This window comes from Rhinopithecus roxellana, chromosome 15 (assembly GCF_007565055.1).
Source record: "Rhinopithecus roxellana isolate Shanxi Qingling chromosome 15, ASM756505v1, whole genome shotgun sequence".
Lineage (NCBI taxonomy): Eukaryota > Metazoa > Chordata > Mammalia > Primates > Cercopithecidae > Rhinopithecus > Rhinopithecus roxellana.
Window position 1 is genome coordinate 84,487,756 of NC_044563.1, and position 24,368 is coordinate 84,512,123.

Genomic DNA, 24,368 nt, shown 5'->3' on the forward strand with positions numbered 1-24,368 from the left:
TTTTTCACATAATTAGAATAAAAATTCTAAAATTTATTTGGAACCCAAAAAGAGACTGAATAGCCAAAGCAATCTCAAGCAAAAGAACAAAGTCATGAAGTCACACCAAATGACTTCAAACTATACTCCAAGGCTACAGAAACTAAAACAGCATGGTACTGGTACAGAATTAGACACATAAACCAATGGAACAGTTTAGAGAATTCAGAAATAAAGTTGCATGCCTACAACCATCTGATCTTTAACAAAGTTGACAATATGAGTAATTGGTAAAGGATGTCCTATTCAATAAATGGTGCTGGGATAACTGGCTAGTCATATGCAATCTTCTGCATCTGTTACAGAAGATTGTATTGGCTAGCCAGTTATCCCAGCACCATTTATTGAATTGAACATCCTTTACCATATATAAAAATCAATTCAAGATTAATTAATGTATTAAATATAAGACCTCCATCTATAAAAACTCAAGAAGAAAATCTAGGAAATACTATTCTGGACCTTCTGCACAGCAAGAAAAACTATTAACAGAGTAAGTAGACAAGCTATAGAATAGGAGAAAATATTTGCAAAATATGCATCCAAGAAAGGTCTACAAACCCTATTAAAAAGAGGGAAAGAACATGAACAGATATTTCTCAAAAGAAGATATTCATGGGGCCATCAAGCATATGAAAAAATGCTCATCACTAATCATTAGAGAAATACTAATCAAAACCACAATAAGATATTACCTCACATCAGTCTGAATAGTTATTATTAAAAGGTCAAAAAGTAACAGATGCTGGTGAGGTTGTAGAGAAAAAAGGATGCTTATACACTGCCAGTGAGAATGTAAATTAGTCTAGCCAATGTAGAACTCAGTTTGGAGATTTCTCGAAGAACTTGCAACAGAACTACCATTCGACCCAGCAAGACCATCCCTGGATATATACCTAAAGGAATGTAAATTATTCTACCGAAAAAAACACATACACTTCTGTGTTCATCACAGTGCTATTCACAATAGTGAAGACATGGAATCAACCTAGATGCTCATCAGTGGTGGACTGCATAAAGAAAATGTAGTACATGTACACCATGGAATACTATCAGCCATAAAAAAGAAAGGGACTATATCCTTTGCAGCAACATGGATGCAGCTGGAGGCCATAATCCTAAGTGAATTAATGCAGGAACAGAAAACAAAATAACACATGTTCTCCCTTATAAGTGGAAGATAAACTTTGAGTACACATGGCCACAAAGAAGGGAACAATAGACACCACCGTCTACTTGAGGTCAGAGGGTGGGAAAAGGGTGAGGGCTGAAAAACTACTTACTGGGTATTACATTCACTATCTGTTTGATGAAATCGTTTGTACATCAAACCCCAGTGGTATGAAATTTTCCATGTAAAAAACCTACACCTGTACCACCTGAACCAAAAATAAAGTTTAAAAAATAAAAAAAAAAAAAGAAAAGAGAACATTGATTCATCCCCAAGGAAAAAAACAAAAATCTACAGTGTAGGAAAATTTAACATCGTTCTCTTTGTAACTGAAAAAACAAGGCAATAATTAAGTTTTAAAAATTCTACAAACATCATATTGACACATAGAATATACACTTGAATGTAAGAAACGGGGCTGCACCTTTATGTTCATTGCCTTCATGAACATTCCTTTATCCTAAATTCTAACCATAGTTCTTAAAGCATGGAATAATCTTAATAAATAATTGCTAAAGAAACTAAAACACATTAGGAGATATTTTTACTATGAATATAAAAATACTGTTTATCTTCTGTTAAACTCAGTGGTTTGCCAAGTACTACATCAGGAATATATTCACTTATCTTTTTTGCCAAATATATACAATAAAAATATACAAAAAATAAATAAAGCATAACTAAAAATCCCATGTAACCCATCACACTGTTTCTTGAGGGAAGGTTCAATACAATTGAATCACACTTCTTCTGCACTTCCACAATATTTCCCACCCTCCTTCCAGAGATAATTAATATCCTACAACTGGAGAGCATTATTTCTAATGTTATTCTTTGTATTTTTACCAGTTCACTCTCCTCAGTCTGACTTCAACAACACTGACAGAATGAGACACATTAAATCTGTTGATTTCACCTTATTTCTGCTGTGCTTCATTTCTTTCATAGTTCATCTATGATCTTGCTTTCATTCTTTGCTTTCTATTCAACTATTTTATCTCATCTGGTCTCATCATAGCTAATCTCATCTTTGAATTTAAACATACACTTTGTCTATTCCTTCTTCCCTGCAAATGAATTTTACTGAAGAAAAATTGTTGATGAGACTGGTTTTAAATGTATGACAAATAACATCAAATGGGTCTCTTAGTGATGTTTTTTAATGAAAGCTAATGATAGCCAAAAAGTGAAAGCATTGTAAATGTCTATCAACTGATGGCTAAATGAATAAAATGTGGCATACCCATATAATGGAATATTACTCAGCCTTAAAAAGAAATGCATTACTGATATATTGTACATGGATGAACCTTTAAAATATTACATTAATATAAGACTTAATTGAAAAGAATTGAAAAAAGTCAATAGAAGAGTTCACATATGAAATGCTTTATTTATATAAAGCATCCAGACAGGAAAATCCATTGAAACAGTAAAGAGATTAGAGATTGCTAAGACTAGAAATGGGGGGAACAGAAGTAATCAGGTGTGGCTACTAATGTGTATAGATTTTTTTTTAGGATGACAAAAATATTTTGGAATTACGTAGTGATGATGGTTGCACAGCCTTTATAATACACTAAAAATCCTCAAATTGCATACTTTAAAATTACTAATATTATGGCATGTGAATTCTGTCTCAGTAAAAGTAAACAGTTGAATAAAGATCACCAAGGTATTCTGTTGTCTCAGTTGGCATGTTTCTGAGCATGTTACACACACACTCTGCCCAAAGACATTGACCTAGCTCCAGCTAGAGGATCGTCAGCCACACAGCTATTCTGGACTCTGCTCCATTCATTTCTGTCTCTTTGCACTTAAACCTGAAATCATTTTTCTCTGCGTCTTAATTCTCAGAGTATATACACCTGGGCCTACACGTTTAAGGTGTGTTTTAGCCTAGATCTGTGCTACGTGCTTGAAGACCCTTTTCTCACATATTCCTCGTAAGTCTCTGAGGCTTGTATTGTTAGCCCCATTGCAGAGAAGAGGAAATAACATGCCCAGGGGTATGTAGAACGTTAAAGGAAGGATAATGGAGAATTACAGACCTTTTTGATTCCTAGCTTTGATACCTGTTTATCCATCTTTAACTTAAGACAATCCCTTCGAGCCCTCAAACAATTCACTCTTGGAATAAATGTCTCTTTTTAAGATGTTCGTTGCATCATAGTCAGGGCATATGAGTCTGACTCAAATCTCAGCCTTCTAGCTGCTATAAGTGGCTGTCCTTTACCTCAGACTCTGCATCCAATTAGCCAGAGCCCTCAATTGAAGAGCAATGGAGCGGAGTCCCAGAAACTATGTGCACAACCTCATTTTGAGGCCAGGTCTCTTTTTTTACACCTTAAAAAACGGTAATATGAACCCAGATCTTCAGCACGGAACAAATTTGACCTGTAAGGAAGACCAAAAGGCAATCAAGAAGTCAAAGAGACTGGGACCTAGCTGAAATCAGCTGGACCAGATGCTGTACTCCATGTGGAGATTGCTTCAGCAGACTGGCTGGGGTTTCTTTAGCAGAGAACACTGGACAGGGACAACATTGTCACAGAAACTAGTAATATTATTATGCGCTGTAATTGTTCTTTTTATTAATTACAGATTTAAATGACTTGAAATGCCAACCCACAGTCTAATTATGACACAAATTTTTCAGTTAATTTTTTCCATTAGATAACGTGCGTTTTTATGATCTTTGTTGTTTGTCTTCCCTCATACTCCAGAGCATGAAAAACAACATGTGTTTTTTAGGATATTTAATGTGTTTTTTCTGATATACCTATGTTGAATTTTTATTTTCTGTTGATATTTTCCAATATGGGTGTTTTGTCTATTTTCATTTATATAATTTGGTGCATTTTTATACCAGATACTTTGAAATACAGTTTTTTCATTCACTCATGATTAATCTGTAGTTATCATCATATTGTTTGTTTTGGTTTCTTATTTAGGAATATCACATACTTATTATCTTTATTCTTTATCTTTCATGTATACTAACTTTTCTGAAAGAATTCATATATTTATGATTTTTTTTCTTTTGGGAGAATAACTCGTCATTAATTATTCTTTCTGCATTATTAATGGCATAACTACTGAAATATTTAATGCTCTAATCCAGAATTAAAATGGTTATTTCATGATTAAGTTTTGCTTATCTAATTCAATAATTTTTAATATGTCTGCCTATCAACTAACATGTTGCTTTATCTTTAGTCATTGTATTTTTGATTCTTTCTAAATATAGTTAATGTTTACATAGACTTTATTAAAAAGCAAACATATTATGATTCAAAGTTATTTCTACGTTATTGACAAGATTTTTCCCCAAAATTACATGAATCTATATCTGCCTCTTTTTTTTTTTTTTTTATTATACTTTAAGTTCTAGGGTACATGTGCATAACGTGCAGGTTTGTTACATATGTATACTTATGCCATGTTGGTGTGCTGCACCCATCAACTCGTCAGCACCCATCAATTCATCATTTATATCATGTATAACTCCCCAATGGAATCCCTCCCTCCTCCCCCCTCCCCCCTCCCCATGATAGGCCCCAGTGTGTGATGTTCCCCTTCCCGAGTCCAAGTGATCTCATTGTTCAGTTCCCACCTATGAGTGAGAACATGCGGTGTTTGGTTTTCTCTTCTTGTGATAGTTTGCTAAGAATGATGGTTTCCAGCTGCATCCATGTCCCTACAAAGGACGCAAACTCATCCTTTTTTATGGCTGCATAGTATTCCATGGTGTATATGTGCCACATTTTCTTAATCCAGTCTGTCACAGATGGACATTTGGGTTGATTCCAAGTCTTTGCTATTGTGAATAGTGCCGCAATAAACATACGTGTACATGTGTCTTTGTAGTAGACTAATTTATAATCCTTTGGGTATATACCCAGTAGTGGGATGGCTGGGTCATATGGTACATCTAGTTCTAGATCCTTGAGGAATTGCCATACTGTTTTCCATAATGGTTGAACTAGTTTACAATCCCACCAACAGTGTAAAAGTGTTCCTATTTCTCCACATCCTCTCCAACACCTGTTGTTTCCTGACTTCTTAATGATTGCCATTCTAACTGGTGTGAGATGGTATCTCATTGTGGTTTTGATTTGCATTTCTCTGATGGCCAGTGATGATGAGCATTTTTTCATGTGTCTGTTGGCTGTATGAATATCTTCTTTTGAGAAATGTCTGTTCATATCCTTTCCCCACTTTTTGATGGGGTTGTTTGTTTTTTTCTCGTATATTTGTTTGAGTTCTTTGTAGATTCTGGATATTAGCCCTTTGTCAGATGAGTAGGTTGCAAAAATTTTCTCCCATTCTGTAGGTTGCCTGTTCACTCTGATGGTAGTTTCTTTTGCTGTGCAAAAGCTCTTTAGTTTAATTAGATCCCATTTGTCAATTATGGCTTTTGCTGCCGTTGCTTTTGGTGTTTTAGACATGAAGTCCTTGCCCATGCCTATGTCCTGAATGGTACTACCTAGATTTTCTTCTAGGGTTTTTATGGTATTAGGTCTAACATTTAAGTCTCTAATCCATCTTGAATTAATCTTCGTATAAGGGGTAAGGAAAGGATCCAGTTTCAGCTTTCTACTTATGGCTAGCCAATTTTCCCAGCACCATTTATTAAATAGGGAATCCTTTCCCCATTTCTTGTTTCTCTCAGGTTTGTCAAAGATCAGATGGCTGTAGATGTGCGGTATTATTTCTGAGGACTCTGTTCTGTTCCATTGGTCTATATCTCTGTTTTGGTACCAGTACCATGCTGTTTTGGTTACTGTAGCCTTGTAGTATAGTTTGAAGTCAGGTAGCGTGACGCCTCCAGCTTTGTCCTTTTGACTTAGGATTGTCTTGGCAATGCGGGCTCTTTTTTGGTTCCATATGAACTTTAAAGCCGTTTTTTCCAATTCCGTGAAGAAAGTCATTGGTAGCTTGATGGGGATGGCATTGAATCTATAAATAACCTTGGGGAGTATGGCCATTTTCACGATATTGATTCTTCCTATCCATGAGCATGGTATGTTCTTCCATTTGTTTGTGTCCTCTTTGATTTCACTGAGCAGTGGTTTGTAGTTCTCCTTGAAGAGGTCCTTTACATCCCTTGTAAGCTGGATTCCTAGGTATTTTATTCTCTTTGAAGCAATTGTGAATGGAAGTTCATTCCTGATTTGGCTCTCTGCTTGTCTGTTGCTGGTGTATAAGAATGCTTGTGATTTTTGCACATTAATTTTGTATCCTGAGACTTTGCTGAAGTTGCTTATCAGCTTAAGGAGATTTTGGGCTGAGACGATGGGGTTTTCTAAATATACAATCATGTCATCTGCAAACAGGGACAATTTGACTTCTTCTTTTCCTAACTGGATACCCTTGATTTCTTTCTCTTGCCTGATTGCCCTAGCCAGAACTTCCAACACTATGTTGAATAGGAGTGGTGAGAGAGGGCATCCCTGTCTTGTGCCAGTTTTCAAAGGGAATTTTTCCAGTTTTTGCCCATTCAGTATGATATTAGCTGTGGGTTTGTCATAAATAGCTCTTATTATTTTGAGGTACGTTCCATCAATACCGAATTTATTGAGCGTTTTTAGCATGAAGGGCTGTTGAATTTTGTCAAAAGCCTTTTCTGCATCTATTGAGACAATCATGTGGTTCTTGTCTTTGGTTCTGTTTATATGCTGGATTACGTTTATTGATTTGCGAATGTTGAACCAGCCTTGCATCCCAGGGATGAAGCCCACTTGATCATGGTGGATAAGCTTTTTGATGTGCTGCTGAATCCGGTTTGCCAGTATTTTATTGAGGATTTTTGCATTGATGTTCATCAGGGATATTGGTCTAAAATTCTCTTTTTTTGTTGTGTCTCTGCCAGGCTTTGGTATCAGGATGATGTTGGCCTCATAAAATGAGTTGGGGAGGATTCCCTCTTTTTCTATTGATTGGAATAGTTTCAGAAGGAATGGTACCAGCTCCTCCTTGTACCTCTGGTAGAATTCAGCTGTGAATCCATCTGGTCCTGGACTTTTTTTGGTGGGTAGGCTATTAATTGTTGCCTCGATTTCAGAGCCTGCTATTGGTCTATTCAGGGATTCAACTTCTTCCTGGTTTAGCCTTGGGAGAGTGTAAGTGTCCAGGAAATTATCCATTTCTTCTAGATTTTCTAGTTGATTTGCGTAGAGGCGTTTATAGTATTCTCTGATGGTAGTTTGTATTTCTGTGGGGTCAGTGGTGATATCCCCTTTATCATTTTTTATTGCATCTATTTGATTCCTCTCTCTTTTTTTCTTTATTAGCCTTGCTAGCGGTCTGTCAATTTTGTTGATCTTTTCAAAAAACCAACTCCTGGATTCATTGATTTTTTGGAGGGTTTTTTGTGTCTCTATCTCCTTCAGTTCTGCTCTGATCTTAGTTATTTCTTGCCTTCTGCTAGCTTTTGAATGTGATTGCTCTTGCCTCTCTAGTTCTTTTAATTGTGATGTTAGAGTGTCAATTTTAGATCTTTCCTGCTTTCTCTTGTGGGCATTTAGTGCTATAAATTTCCCTCTACACACTGCTTTAAATGTGTCCCAGAGATTCTGGTATGTTGTATCTTTGTTCTCATTGGTTTCAAAGAACATCTTTATTTCCGCTTTCATTTCGTTATGTACCCAGTAGTCATTCAGGAGCAGGTTGTTCAGTTTCCATGTAGTTGAGCGGTTTTGATTGAGTTTCTTAGTCCTGAGTTCTAGTTTGATTGCACTGTGGTCTGAGAGACAGTTTGTTATAATTTCTGTTCTTTTACATTTGCTGAGGAGTACTTTACTTCCAATTATGTGGTCAATTTTGGAATAAGTGCGATGTGGTGCTGAGAAGAATGTATATTCTGTTGATTTGGGGTGGAGAGTTCTATAGATGTCTATTAGGTCCGCTTGGTGCAGAGATGAGTTCAATTCCTGGATATCCTTGTTAACTTTCTGTCTTGTTGATCTGTCTAATGTTGACAGCGGAGTGTTGAAGTCCCCCATTATTATTGTATGGGAGTCTAAGTCTCTTTGTAAGTCTCTAAGGACTTGCTTTATGAATCTGGGTGCTCCTGTATTGGGTGCATATATATTTAGGAGAGTTAGCTCTTCCTGTTGAATTGATCCCTTTACCATTATGTAATGGCCTTCTTTGTCTCTTTTGATCTTTGATGGTTTAAAGTCTGTTTTATCAGAGACTAGGATTGCAACCCCTGCTTTTTTTTGTTCTCCATTTGCTTGGTAGATCTTCCTCCATCCCTTTATTTTGAGCCTATGTATGTCTCTGCATGTGAGATGGGTCTCCTGAATACAGCAGACTGATGGGTCTTGACTCTTTATCCAGTTTGCCAGTCTGTGTCTTTTAATTGGAGCATTTAGTCCATTAACATTTAAGGTTAATATTGTTATGTGTGAACTTGATCCTGCCATTATGATATTAACTGGTTATTTTGCTCGTTAGTTGATGCAGTTTCTTCCTAGCCTCGATGGTCTTTACATTTTGCCAAGTTTTTGCGATGGCTGGTACCGGTTGTTCCTTTCCATGTTTAGGGCTTCCTTCAGGGTCTCTTGTAAGGCAGGCCTGGTGGTGACAAAATCTCTAAGCATTTGCTTATCTGTAAAGGATTTTATTTCTCCTTCACTTATGAAACTTAGTTTGGCTGGATATGAAATTCTGGGTTGAAAATTCTTTTCTTTAAGAACGTTGAATATTGGCCCCCACTCTCTTCTGGCTTGTAGAGTTTCTGCCGAGAGATCTGCTGTTAGTCTGATGGGCTTCCCTTTGTGGGTGACCCGACCTTTCTCTCTGGCTGCCCTTAAGATTTTTTCCTTCATTTCAACTTTGGTGAATCTGGCAATTATGTGTCTTGGAGTTGCTCTTCTGCAGGAGTATCTTTGTGGCGTTCTCTGTATTTCCTGAATTTGAATGTTGGCCTGCCCTACTAGGTTGGGGAAGTTCTCCTGGATGATATCCTGAAGAGTGTTTTCCAACTTGGTTCCATTTTCCCCCTCACTTTCAGGCACCCCAATCAGACGTAGATTTGGTCTTTTTACGTAATCCCATACTTCTTGCAGGCTTTGCTCATTTCTTTTTCTTCTTTTTTCTTTTGGTTTCTCTTCTCGCTTCATTTCATTCATTTGATCTTCAATCGCTGATACTCTTTCTTCCAGTTGATCGAGTCGGTTACTGAAGCTTGTGCATTTGTCACGTATTTCTCGTGTCATGGTTTTCATCTCTGTCATTTCGTTTATGATCTTCTCTGCATTAATGAGTCTAGCTGTCAATTCTTCCACTCTTTTTTCAAGATTTTTAGTTTCTTTGCGCTGGGTACGTAATTCCTCCTTTAGCTCTGATAAGTTTGATGGACTGAAGCCTTCTTCTCTCCTCTCGTCCAAGTCATTCTCTGACCAGCTTTGATCCGTTGCTGGTGATGGGCTGCGCTCCTTTGCAGGGGGAGATGCGCTCTTATTTTTTGAATTTCCAGCTTTTCTGCCCTGCTTCTTCCCCATCTTTGTGGTTTTATCTGTCTCTGGTCTTTGATGGTGGTGACGAACTGATGGGGTTTTGGTATAGGTGTCCTTCCTGTTTGATAGTTTTCCTTCTGACAGTCAGAAGGACTCTCTGTTGGTCTGTTGGAGATTGCTTGAGGTCCACTCCAGACCCTGTTTGCCTGGGTATCAGCAGCAGAGGTTGCCGAAGATAGAATATTGCTGAACAGCGAGTGTACCTGTCTGATTCTTCCTTTGGAAGTGTCCTCTCAGGGGTGTACTCCACCCTGTGAGGTGTGGGGTGTCAGACTGCCCCTAGTGGGGGATTTCTCCCAGCTAGGCTACTCAGGGGTCAGGGACACACCTGAGCAGGCAGTCTGTCCGTTCTCAGATCTCAACCTCCGCGTTGGGAGATCCGCGGCTCTCCCCAAAGCTGTCAGACAGAGTCGTTCGCGTCTGCACCGGCTCCCGCTACTTCCCCTGTTGGTCTTCAGCTGTGCGCTGTCCCCAGAGGTGGAGACTACAGAGACAGGCAGGCTTCCTTGAGCTGCTGTGAGCTCCACCCAGTTCGAGCTTCCCAGCGGCTTTGTTTACCTACTTAAGCCTCAGCAATGGCGGGCGCCCCTCCCCCAGCCTCGCTGCTGCCTTGCGGATAGATCGCGGCAGACTGCTGTGTTAGCAGTGAGGGAGGCTTCGTGGGCGTGGGACCCTCCCGGCCAGGTGTGGGATATATTCTCCTGGAATGCCTGTATGCTTACAGCGCAGTATTGGGGTGGGAGTTACCCGATTTTCCAGGTGTTGTGTGTCTCAGTTCCCCTGGCTAGGAAAACGGATCCCCTTCCCCCTTGCGCTTCCAGGTGAGGCGATGCCTCGCCCTGCTTCAGCTCTCGCTGGTCAGGCTGCAGCAGCTGACCAGCACCGATTGTCCGGCACTCCCTAGTGAGATGACCCCAGTACCTCAGTTGAAAATGCAGAAATCACTGGTCTTCTGTGTCGCTCGCGCTGGGAGTTGGAGACTGGAGTTGTTCCTATTCGGCCATCTTGCTCCGCCCCCCCTGAAGTGTCTATATCTGCCTCTTGAATGACATGATTTTTTACATCAGAACGTTTTACTGTATTATTTATTCCTTCGACCATGCATCTTTTCAAAATTAGTGATTCAGATGACTCTCTCTGTCAACTTGATTCTTAGGAAAAAAAAAAATTTGTTTGGTTCTGTCTTGACTAAAGTCCTTATTCAGGAGTTGGTTTCTTACATGTCAGTTCTGTGTTTAGCCAATATATTATTTCAAGTTTGCATAATGATTATTTCAAGTCTTCACCTTTCTTTTACCCTGATAATAGGGAAATATAATCTCTAGTATGCAGGTTTTCTGTATGGTAAGATTGCATATTACCTTAGAGTCTCCAAATTTGTGGCTTTTGAATACCATTAATTGACACAAAGAAAATGTTTACTCTGTTCATTATTCAATGTCATTTTTACTTAGATTCTAAGAATTCTCAGGCATTGTCCTCTGTATTGCTGATAAAGGGTAAATAAGATACAGTTTCTGTACTCAAGATGCTTTCAGTGGGTAACAGAATTTGTATGTTCAATTATCGAACTTAAACTTCCAAACTTGAGTAAAATTCAAATTAGGTAAAAATCAATAAAATTGTGTGGTTCTAGAAGGATATTTGATATGTAAGCCCAGATCCCTGATTTTATTTTCCTAAAAATGATATTTGTGAATATGTTTAATATTTTTCAATTTTTTTTTGCATTCTCTCCTTGTAAATTCCTTGGTGTTTATAGTCATTGGTTGAATTACATAAATTTCATGTTGCAGATATTGGTATTACTGATTTCATATTATTTTTATATTGATAAGTATTTCAGATAAAGTAGATAAGACACATAAATGATTCCAAATTTATCAAAATACAGATTCAAAGCAAATACTAAAAAGTGAGGTGTAGTTTAGAATTACGGTTATGTGTTGAGCTAGTAGTTTGAGAATATTGATCTGTGACTTTCATTACATTTAGGTTTTTACTTAGAGACAACCCTAAATCTCTATAGGAGTCACTAAAGATCAAGTTACTTTTTTGAAGAAAAACACTTTCAGAGCATGGTCACGAATTTGCTTGGTCTTCACTCCATAGACAATAGGGTTGAGAAAAGGTGGAAGTAACAGGTAAAGATTTGACAAGAGGATATGAACATATGGTGGTATGTGTGAACCAAACCTGTGTGTGAAGAAAGAGAAGAAGGCAAGAAGGTAGAACTGTAGGAAGACACAAATGTGGGCAATGCATGTATTGAAGGCCTTGAATCGTGCCTCCTTCTGGGGCAGCTGAAAGACAGTGATAAAAATTTGGACATAGGACAAGGTAATAAAGATTATGTCAAACCCTAGGATTGCAAAGGCAACAAATAGGCCATATATCTTGTTGACTCGGATATCTTCAATAGCCAGCTTCACAATGGCCATGTGCTCACAATAAGAATGAGAGACGACTGTAGTTCGATAATGTTTAAGACAGCATTTGATGAGCCCTAAGGAAGATATTATAAGAATGGCAGCCCTGAGTGTCACCCCAAGTCCAGTATGAGTTAAGAACTGCTGGGAAAAGATGGTAGCATGTCTCAAGGGGATACAGATGGCCACATAGCGATCCAGGGCCATTGCCAGAAGGATACCTGATTCAATTGCCTGGAATGAGTGAATAAGCCACATTTGCAAAAGACAGGCATCAAAAGAAATCTCTGGCGAATGAAACCAGAAGATACCTAACATTTTGGGAAGAATGCAGGTGTTCAGTGCAATGTCTGTGGCTGCCAACATGGCCAAGAAAATGTACATGGGTATATGGAGGCTGTTTTCATGTTTGATTATAACTAAAATTAGGGAATTTCCAATCACACCAATAAGATACATGGCAGAGAAGGGAATCCCAATCCAACACTGTACTGACTCCAGACCGGGAATCCCAATTAGTATAAATGCAGAGGGCATGAAGATTGAGCCATTGAATGTCAGCATGATTTGTTCAGCAGAATCAAGTAGTAGATTTGCTGTTTCATCTTCTATTCTCTGTTGAGCCTTGATGAATTAAAAATTAAAAATATGTTAATTTATTTTAGGAAAATATACTTTACTTATTTTAGGAGTGTATCATGTTATATTTTCTATTCTAACTAATCTTCTCTAATTTTCTGTCTCCTTTACCAAAGTCACTGAAAGACGAACATCAGGTTCTATTTCTCCATGTCTTAATCATTTTCAGTGGGCAAAATTAAATGGATTAGATCACTTCTTTCTGGTTCATGACTACTGGATCAACAGTATTTTATGTTTGTTACTCAGCGTATGTGCTTTTTCTGTGACTTACCAATTGAAATTGTAAAAAAAAAAAAAAAAAAAAAAAAAAAAAAAAAAAAAAAATATTTAATGCAAAGCAAAGAATTTTAAAATGAGACTTCATCTACATTAGCCATAAAGAAAGGATCCACAGGCCGGGCGCAGTGGTTCACGCCTGTAATTCCAGCACTTTGGGAGGTCGAGGCAGGCAGATCACGAGGTCAGGAGATCGAGACCATCCTGGCTAACACGGTGAAAACTACTAAAAATACAAAAAATTAGCCAGGCATGGTGGCAGGCGCCTGTAGTCCCAGCTACTCGGGAGGCTGAGGCAGGAGAATGGCATGAACTACTTGGGAGGCGGAGCTTGCAGTGACCCGAGACCGCACCACTGCACTCCAGCCTGGGCGACAGAGCAAGACTCCGTCTCAAAAAAAAAAAAATTTACTATAATCAATTTATGTCTGTGTTCAGTAAACATATATTAAACAGCTGCATACAGCGGAGACTGCATTTAAATGTATATAAACATGAACCATCTCTCAACCACATGGTGTGCTATATTTAAATGTATATATATATAAAATATCTCTCAATCACATGGTATAATGAATACATACACATTGAAAAGTAGTTGCACCATGGCCAGGCTTGGTGACTCATGCAGGTAATCCCAGCACTTTGGGAGGCCAATGTATACATTGGACTTAATTAAAATTAAGAGCATTTCTAGCCATCAGACATACTATTAAGAAAGTACAGGCCAGGCACGGTGGCTCACGCCTCTAATCCCAGCACTTTGGGAGGCTGAGGCGGGTGGATCACGAGGTCAGGAGATCAAGACCATCCTGGCTAACCCGGTGAAACCCTGTCTCTACTAAAAAATACAAAAAAACTAGCCGGGCGATACAAAAAACTAGCCGGGAGAGGTGGTGGGCGTCTGTAGTCCCAGCTACTTGGGAGGCTGAGGCAGGAGAATGGCGTGAACCCAGGAGGCGGAGCTTGCAGTGAGCTGAGATCGTGCCACTGCACTCCAGCCTGGGCAACAGAGCTAGACTCTGTCTTAAAAAAAAAAAAAAAAAAGAAGAAGAAGAAGAAAAGAAAGGATCCACAGTGCTGGTAGACCATTCTGGTCACAATCAGAAGACAAGTTTGAATAAAATGTTTTTTGGTTTTGAAATTCATTGACTGCTTTTTTTTTTTTTTTAGGTTAGTTTTTTTCATAGTCTGATTCTTCTCATATAGACTCAAAATTCTTTCAACCTAATTTTTCAAACTTTCAGTGTCTTCTCAAAACCCAATCATATGTCTTATACCTTGTCCTGTGCATTCTCTAACAAAATTAATTCCTTATCTTTGAATTCATGGGTCTTTTCTTCAGCACTTCCTATGAAAGCTTATTCTCACCTACCATGCTCTGCCATGTGCACATCTCTTGTATTTAATATCAATTGCCAACATATACCCTTTAATTTTCATTACCTGGAAATAGGCATTGTTACCTCCCTAAGCCTGAACCATCATCTCTTCTTAACAACTTGAAATTACATGAAAAACGTTTTTTTTTATTTACATAAAGCTTTATATATCTATACATCTTCTATCCACTCAAATACAATTATTTCTGTAGAGGTGAACATTTTCTTTGGCACATTATTTTGCATAGGACTATTTCAACACTCTTTTCTGTCTCTGCCCTTCACTGGTAACTCCAACATGCAACACTCTAGGCTTTCAGAGCCTCCTATCTCTGTTACCAGGGGACAAGTTTCAGTGTAGAGTGGCTTTGCCTTTTCATCATCCAAAGCTCAATGGCTTTTTATTGTCTGAATTAATCTCTGTTTCAAGAAATTATTTGCACCACAAAATATGTAAAATATTAAATAATTTACATATTACCTGTATTTTCTTTTAGTAATTGCAAAACTCACTTTCTGAAGTAATTTAAGTAGACTGCAAAATAGATAGAGATAGTATTGGAAGGCCAACAAGGAAAAATTCCACCAACCTGCCAGCTTCATCACCTTTCATTTGTCTGTTTGTTTAATTTTTTCCTTTTCCCCTGATATACTTAGATTGTTTCTGGGAAGTGAAAGAGCACATATAAGCTATCTCCAGTAATTGCAGAAATATCTCTTTCTTTCTTTCCATAAAACTTATCCCAGAAATAAATTCGATGTTTATTATTTAATGATTTTAATTAACAAAGATTTATTAAGTATCCACTATGATCCAAATATTGTTTGAAGCAATTGAGAAACAAAGATAATTTTATTTATTCCATATTTATCAGTTATCTACATTTTGCTGAATGCTTGGACTTCAAAAAGTAACATGTACCATTTATTAAATATGTGTTAAATATCACTTAATTAATATCTTTAAACATTTTACATTCTTAACTTATGAAATTACCATTGATTATATTAATATATTAATGTTAATATTAATATAATTGATTATATTAATGAAAGCCTAGGACTTCTTGTTATAAGTAAATATACTCGGATCAAAATTTTATGCTGTATTTACCCAGAAAGAACAAAATATGCAAATTTGTGTCCTCTGAGATTTTATAAACATAATTCTATAAATAAGGATTAAAAGATCTATGTATCAGAGTATAATTACATTAGGCTGTGTGATGTAAAAATATACCAACTATTTTCATCAGTGAACTTGTTAAGACTCTGATGGACATTACTCCTCAGTCACTTTAATTTACCACATAGGTATAGGACACAAAGTATACAACATGTTTATTATATGCTACCTGTTTGATATATGTCCACTTCTTGAAAACATACCATCCGAATGTAAATAAAAAGTAAAAGTTTAAGTCCCTTCAACCATTTGAATGAACTTTCTCCTGATCCAGGGCACTCTAAAATTTAACCTGAAAGGCTGGTTCAGGCCATGAAGGGAAGTGGGGGTGAGACATGCCTCATTATATCTCTCCAGCATTAACATCAACATAGACCTTAAGTCTAATAAGAAACATTTACAATCTGTTCTCTCTCAAGCCCGCTACTCAGAGACTTCATCTGCATGATAAAACTTTGATCTCCATAACCTCTTATTGCAATTCAGATATTCCTTTCTAATTGCCAATTAGAAAAATTTTAAACCTACCTACAAACCTGGAACCACCCCTGATTTCTGGACATAATCAACGTATTTCTTAAATGTATTTTATTGAAGTCTCATTTCTCCCTAAAATGCATAAAACCAAGCTGCACCCAGACTACCTTGGCACATGTTCTCAGGACCTCCTGAGCACTGTGTCCCAGGCCATGGTCACTCATATTTGGCTCGGAATAAATCTCTTCAAATATTTTACAGAGTTTGACTTTTCTTGTTGACACATATACTGGGCAATAATCTCCAATTTGGCTCAAAAATATTTAGTATTGCCTTTATCAGAAATATTGCCTTGATTAATTCAACAGGGCCACTTGAGTAATAGTTGCACTGGAGACTCCCTGAAAGGTAACATACAAATTCAAGCTTTGACAAAGTATGTACTGTGTAGTCAGAGAAAAGACAGCAAAAAGATGATGAAGCAAGTGAACAAAATAGCAAGTAAATGAAATAGAAAGCAAGCCTTCAATCAAAAAGCCCATAGATCAGGTTGAGAAAATAATGACCTTTCTTCTGGATAGTTTTTTATTTCCATTTCTATTTCCACCTCCACTTCCACCTTCCAATAGGCCTAATTTATTTTTCTAGGGCAGGCTTTCTCAATTTCAGCACTGACATTTTAAGCCAAATAAATTATTTATTGTGGAAGATATCATCTGTATTGTAAAAGGTTTAGAAGCATCTCTGGCTCTTATCCATTGAATGCCAGTAGCACTTCCTTGCAGCAACAATAAAAAATGCCTTCAAGCATTGCCAGATGTCCCTTGGATGCATGGAGAGGGACATATCACTGGTTGTTAGCAGTTATAACCTAATACTTCATATTAGAGGGGAAAATAAGCCCTTAATTAAATAAAGATTGATGAATTTATGTATCTTAAATCAAACTGGGCAGAATAAAACTGGGTATTGAGGGAAATAATTCTTCAGTAAATACTGGCCAGATAAAGGAGATAGAGAAGAACAGTCCTTAAAAACAAAATAGTTTGTATAAAATCACAGAAGTGTGAAACATATGCTGGAAATACATATCAATAAATATTTTACTACATAAATTAGTTCATAAGCAGAAATATTAGTTGGTCAAATGTAAAAAGGAAAGGATCAAATGTAAAGTTACTATTTTAAGCCAAGTAATTAAAAGTTTGTAGGTGATAGGCCAGAAATTTGGCCTTTTAAAAATTTTATTTGCTAGCAGGTTAGCAAATGATTTTAAGGGAATGAAAACTAGGGCATAGTAAGATCTTGCTAGAAAGGTATTTGTGATAGTCCAGATGAGATATTATAAAGTAATGTGACAATAGTGAAGGATTAACAACAAATCAAAATCTGTGAGGACTCACCCACGTGATGTAAGGGTAAACTGAGAGAGGAGCAAAACATGTTCTTGCGCTGAGAATTACTGCACTAAATGAGAAACGGCAACCTAGGGAAGAACTTTGTTTGCACAAGTATGCATATGTTTAAAAGAAGAAGAAAGCTCCCTGAACCCCTTGAAATTCCTGGGCTAAAGTCAACACTCTAGAAACCTACATCTTGGATGTGTGAATAAACCCTAAATAACTACCACTCCAGTTCTGATACAAGATAATTCCAAGGTTCTAAAAGTACTAAGGGATTTAGGAGTCTAAATTTACACTCCCTCCTAAAGTTAATCCATACTATCCACAATATCAGAAATCTCATCCCTTTATATCATCTTTAAAGTTCACCATTTGATCTCTGCCTGAAACCTTCCCATGACAGAAAACTCTCCCTCTTTTTTTTTTTTTTTTTTTTTTTTCTGAGATAGTGTGCCACATTGCAATACAGCTTCCAACCTCATCTAGGTCTTTATACATAGCCACAAGCCGCCTCCCTCTTAATTTCTCATGAAGGTGTGAAATCTACATTTTAATAATAGACACCAGTCATAGTGTCTATGACAGTGAATTCTGCAGAACCTGAAGCCAGTCAAGAGAGGTCAAATCCTAGACCTGCTATTGCTTGACTTTGTATGCCCTTGAGCCAGTTGTGAAATTCTAACTACCTCAGTTTCCTCATTGGTAAAATAGAAAGAGACACATTACAGAGTGATTGTAAAAATTAATGACATAATCCATTTCAAATATTGAGAAATAAACAAAAACATGTTGATTGGCACCAGCTATTTTTCCATAAGACTTTATCCTTCTTATCCCATGAAATAACTTCACATATTTGATGGCACAGTGAGCATTTCTCCTTCCCCAGTCTAGGCACGTTCAGTTTTCTCGGGTTTTAACAGATAAGCTTTCCATTTGCTTATCAGCCCAGATAATCATTCTCTAGATGTCCTCCCATTATTAAATCTCACTTTAAAATTTGTCACCCAGCATTTCATCAACTGATCCATAAATATTCTGAAAACCATGAGATACCATGAGACGTCATTTTAGAGTCTGAACACTCAACTATTTTAAGATTCTGTTGCATTTTTATCATTCTGGCATATTGAATCGCAGAAGATATATGTTCTCTTTAGAATGAATTCTCCAATTTCCCAAATATAATGCAGAATCTCAAGCTCAAAGACTTACCAGAGATATCAATGGACTTATAAGCAGAAGTCATAGAGTAGAACTCTCTCTCTTTTTTTTCTTTTAATGTTTCAGGCAGTGAACCCTCAGCATTTTGTATTATAAAAGGCCCCTTTGGGATTGGGATCTCACAAATCTCTGGCCAGCTTTGAGGACCACTTGGGACAAGAGGCAGAATTTGGTTAAGAACTCACAAGATTCATTAACTAATCGTGCTCTGTATCTAAAAATACAAAACAGAAACAAAAATACTCAATCTCTTCAGGACTTGGAACCAAAATGAACTCCCTTTTACAAATTCATAAGAGATGACAGTGTACCATGATGACAATGCCATCACAGCACTTAATTATAAAAATAATGAGCTAATAAAGAGAAATTAAAATGTCTTGAAATATTCAGACTAATAAGTATAGACAAATGCTGACAGATAATTAAAGGAATATTTTTGTAGTTTAATTCCAGTATGACAGGCAATTATTTCTCATTAGGTTCATGAAAGAGGCTGACTTTGAAAAGTGTACCTCAGGGCCTCAATCACAGTCACTCTCTGAGCCTCTTGTGCATGAGCTTTGGTGACACAAATCTTTCTTATATACAAACCAGCCTTCCTCAAGTTGTCCCAGTCATGTCAGAATTCTGACACAATGATACGTATTTTTCAAAAATTTTAGTGCAGTCATAATATCTGTATCAACTTTGCATTGGAGACTAGAATTTTTAACATTTATTTCCTTAGTTGTGATAAAAGAAAAACTTCAGCCAAATTAAATTTAGAAAAGTTTAAATGAGCAATTTGCAAATTGGGCAGCCTCCCCGCTAGAGTAGGCTCTGAGACTCCAGCGCAGCCACATGGGGGAAGATTTATGGACAGAAAAAGGAAACTGAGGTAACAGAAAAGAGAAGTAAGGTACGGAAACAACTGAATTGATTACAGGTTGGCGTTTGCATTATTTGAACATAGTTCCAGAGGTTGTCTATATTTGATTGACAAAAACTCAGTGATTAGCGCAAGTATAGACTACCGTCTGTTTATACCTCCACTTTCTATAGTTCACAATATACAGAGAAACCCTTGGGCCGAAATTAAAATATGTAAGGAGGCAGCTTTAGGCTAAACTTGATTTTACAGTTGAAAAGAGTTTGTGCCTTACAAAATGGATTTTACAAGTTGAACTCATAAATACAAAGAATAAAGTGATGGTTACCAGACTTTTGGAAGACAGGGGGGTTGGGGAAATGTTGGTGAAATGACAAAAAATTTCAGTTAGATGGAGAAAATCAGTTCAAGAGATATATTGTACATTAAGGTGACTATAATTAATCAACATATCATTATATATACTTGAAAATTGCTAAGAGAGCAGGTTTTTAAGTATTCTCACAACAATAAAAAAGATAAATATGTGAGGTGCACATGTCACTAATAGTTAGCTCTATTTAATCATTCCATAATGTATACATTTATCAAACATCATGTTATACACCATAGATTTATATAATTTCTACTCATCAATTAAAAAGGAAAAGGGATTGATAGCTTTGGCCTAAAGTAGACAGAGGGAAAACATTCCCATTCTCTGCATGGTACAAGACTGTATTTCTTGCATCTGCCTGAGAGATACGCTCTTACCAGGAATCACACTGCTTTTCTCCTGTGTTATTGGATCTGGACTTATTCAGGAGACCTGTTCTTTTACATGTAAAAAGCAAGTGACTCCATCTTGTCAGTAACTTCCCATAAAATTATACGCAGCCTAGAAAAACCAAAGGTATTGAATTAAGAACAGTTATATACTAGAACGAGCTCATATCATGCCTGTAAGGGCTGGTTTCAAGCATCTCTTTCCAGCTTTGCTTAGCTTTGCTTTCACTGACTTCATGTTGGTAGCTTGAAATCAGCCATGGTCGGAGTATTTACATCAGGAAAGTGAACAAACAATGTGAACAAGGATTACAATCCCCGACACAAATAACAACATACGAACTCCAAATAAAATGAAATATCTTCGGGAAAAGTAAGATAAATACTTTTCAGATAGATACGAAGCAGGCTCAGGTAAAATCTGTGCACTTCCGAAATCTAAATACTACTTTATTATTTATAGAGTAACTAACAAATACAGACCTACTGAATGGCTCCAAAGACACTTTTGGAAACATGCAAAAAAAAAATGTGTGAACCTCAAGGAATCACAATGCTATAGAATACTGGAGACAAAAATATTACTAGATACTATTTAGTTAAAACCCATTACTAGATACTATTTAGTTAACATGGGGAAAACATCTGCTTTAGGCACAAGATGACTCACTACTTTGGTGACTGATATGGATCCTTAGTACTCATGTTAATAAATAAAAATAATTGTTTGCATAAGCATTTTAATGGAAATGTATACCTCTGAAAAATGTAATAGGAAATAAAAAGTGTTTTTTTAAAAAGACTCCTATCTGCACATATTTTCCAGAGAAAAGCAGAAACAAAACATTTGAGTTAAAATATAACAGAAACAAAATTTGAATAGCTTTTACTATAGATCGTTGATAAAATTCATCTAGTGAAAAGAAATGTTTTAATGAAATATGAAAATTTAAAATAGAAATGCCTGGCCATATGTATATGATGTGTAGAATTTTACAAATTAAGATGGATGTCTTTACCACACAGAAAAAGAAGGGATCATGGAAGTTTATATTGACCAGAGAATTGCCTACTAAGTTCAAGAGTAGACTCATCTATATGATGGACTATTAATCATAAAGAGAAATGAAGTTCTGACTTATGTTAAAACATCAATGAACATTGAAAAGATTATGTTAAGTGGAAGAAGCCAGACATAAAAGGCAACATGTTGTATAAACTCGCTTATATGAAGTATCCAGAATACACAAATCCATAGGGACAGAAAGTAGATGAGTGATGACCAGAATTTGGAAGCAGGAAGAAATGGAGAGTGACTGCCAGTGGGTATGGAATTTCATTATTGGTGTGATTAAAGTGTTCTGAGGCTGGGCTTGGTGGCTTATGCCTATAATCCCAATGCTTTGGGAGGTCGAAGTGGGCAGATAACCTGAGATCATTAGTTTGAGAGTAGCCTAGCCAACATGGAGAAATCCTGTCTCTACATAAAGCAAACAAACAAATAAAATACAAAAATTAGTTGAGCATGGTGTCACACGGCTGTAGTCCCAGCTACTTGGGATGTTGAGGCAGGAAAATTGCTTGAACCTGGAGGTTACAGTGAGCCGAGATCATGCCACTGCACTCCAGCCTGGGTGACACAGTGAGACTCCATCTCAATAAGAAAAAAAAAAAAAGTTCTGAAATTACAGGATGGTGATAGTTGCATTATTTTCTAACTGTACTAAAATCCACTGACTTGTACACCTTTAGCAGGTTAATTATTTGGTATATGAATTATATCACAATTAAAAAATAATAATTGGCTTAGCATGGTATACACATACTATACAAAAAAAACTAGATATATGTTTTGAAATATTAGGATATGATAAATAAATATGGTGATGTAATTTGATAAACAAGAAGGAAGCATAGCTCAAATATAAATGCAAAATCTTTATTCTGGGTAGAAGGGGTATATCGAAATCTTTTGTACTTTCTACTCAGTTTTTCTGTAAACCTAAGTTTTATCCAAAAACCAAAGTACATTAATGAAAAAACAATAAAATGGTAGAAAAAAAAATTTTTTTTGAGGCGGAGTCTCGCCCTGTTTCCCAGGCTGGAGTGCAATGGTGCAATCTCAGCTCACTGCAACCTCCGCCTCCCAGGTTCAAACTATTCTCCTGCCTCAGCCTCCCGAGTAGCTGGGATTACAGGCGCCCACTACCACGCCCAGGTAATTTTTGTATTTTTAGTAGAGATGGGGTTTCACCATGTTGGCTGGGCTGATCTCAAACTCCTGACCTCGTGATCCGCCCTCGTCGGCCTCCCAAAGTGCTGGGATTACAGCCGTGAGCCACCGCGCCCTCCAGAAAAATCTTTATCCTACGGTAATAAAATAAAATATTATGTAACGAGTTTATTTTAGTTTAGAACATCTCTTAATTCATGTGTCCTTCCGATTAATCCCAGCACTTTGGGAGGCTGAGGCGGGCGGATCATGAGGTCAGGAGATCGAGACCATCCTGGCTAACAAGGTGAAACCCTGTCTCTACTAAAATACAAACAATTAGCCAGGCGTGTTGGCATGTGCCTGTAGTCCCAGCTACTCAGGAGGCTGAGGCAGGGGACTTGCTTGAACCTGGGAGGCGGAGTTTGCAGTGAACCGAGATCACTCCATTGCACTCCAACCTGGTGGCAGAGTGAGATTCCATCTCAAAAAAAAAAAAAGTAAACAATTCAAGTGCAACAATTAATGCTCATGCACATTGTTAAAGATTTTAAAGGTCTTTACTTTCTAATTGCTTTATCCAATATGTTTTTATTAATGGCTAAAATGTTTGAAGGTTGAATCAAACTGACCATGAACTACCTTTGAACTTTCAGTCAATCCTCTTTTCTAAGCTGTTTTTTGTTGTTGGTCTTATTTGCAAAATAAAAAGTTCTAACTGATGTGGACCATGAAAAAACTCAAGACAAACTGAAAAATATTTGTAATGCAAATGACAAGTAGTTAAAATCTCCAATATACATATGGTAATTTTTATATGACATGTTTCAGAAAGTCACTAGAGTTGGCATTGTAACGTTAAAATCTAGTCATCTTCATGTATTGCGTTTTGTTTTCCAGAGAGCCCTACGCTTCTTTCATTTTCTACAGAAAGGAAGCTGTTTGAGGCATCTGTCTACTGTCCTTTATACTACATTTGCCCATACTTGTACTTTTTTCACACTATACATCAATATTAAAAAGAAACCAATATTTTTAAAATGCAGAATATATGGATAGCCAGCTTATATAAGATGAAATACAAATGACCAAAGAACAATGTAAACAGACACTGAAACTCACTATAAGTTAAAGAAATACAGGCTGGGAGTGGTGGTTCATGCCTGTAATCTCAGCCCTCTGGGAGGCCAAGGCAGGAGGATTGCTTTAGTATGGTAGGAAATCATTTTTCATTTATAAAACTGGCAAGAATAAAAAAAAATTGATGTTACTTGGGGCTGAGTATATATAGAGAAACAGACTCATACTATTAAAGAGAGTGTACATTGGTGCTAAATATAAATTCTGAATTTCTCTTCAAAGAATTAGTATGTCAGTATGGTCAATTCTTTGCCTTCTACTTTTAAACTTAACTTCCTCGTAAAGCAACGTTTTCCGATTACCTGCTCCACCCTGACTCATTCTCCACCTTGACTCATTCTCCACCTTGACTCATTCTGATTACCTACTCCACCCTGATTCATTCATTCCGATTACCTACTCCACCCTGAATCATCCATTCCGATTCCCTACTCCACCCTGACTCATTCATTCTGATTACCTACTCCACTCCAACTCATTCAGATTCATTCTCCACCCTGACTCATTTCATAAACATTTTTCCTGCCAAACCACTCACCCCGTCACTCTCTTTAAATTAGTCAATTGGAATTAGTTTAGCCTGTGCAGTCTAACCCTAGCCAATAGGGGAATGACACAGCAGT

The 24,368-nt window shown here is 37.0% G+C and overlaps 1 protein-coding gene across 1 annotated transcript; it reads right to left on the reverse strand.

Annotated features, from left to right (window-relative positions):
- Positions 1-11,780: 11,780 nt before the first annotated feature.
- Positions 11,781-12,731, reverse strand: LOC104662335 (olfactory receptor 52A5). Its single transcript, XM_010363340.1, has one exon. It carries the CDS (start codon positions 12,729-12,731, stop codon positions 11,781-11,783), a length of 951 nt encoding a protein of 316 aa, XP_010361642.1.
- Positions 12,732-24,368: the final 11,637 nt, after the last annotated feature.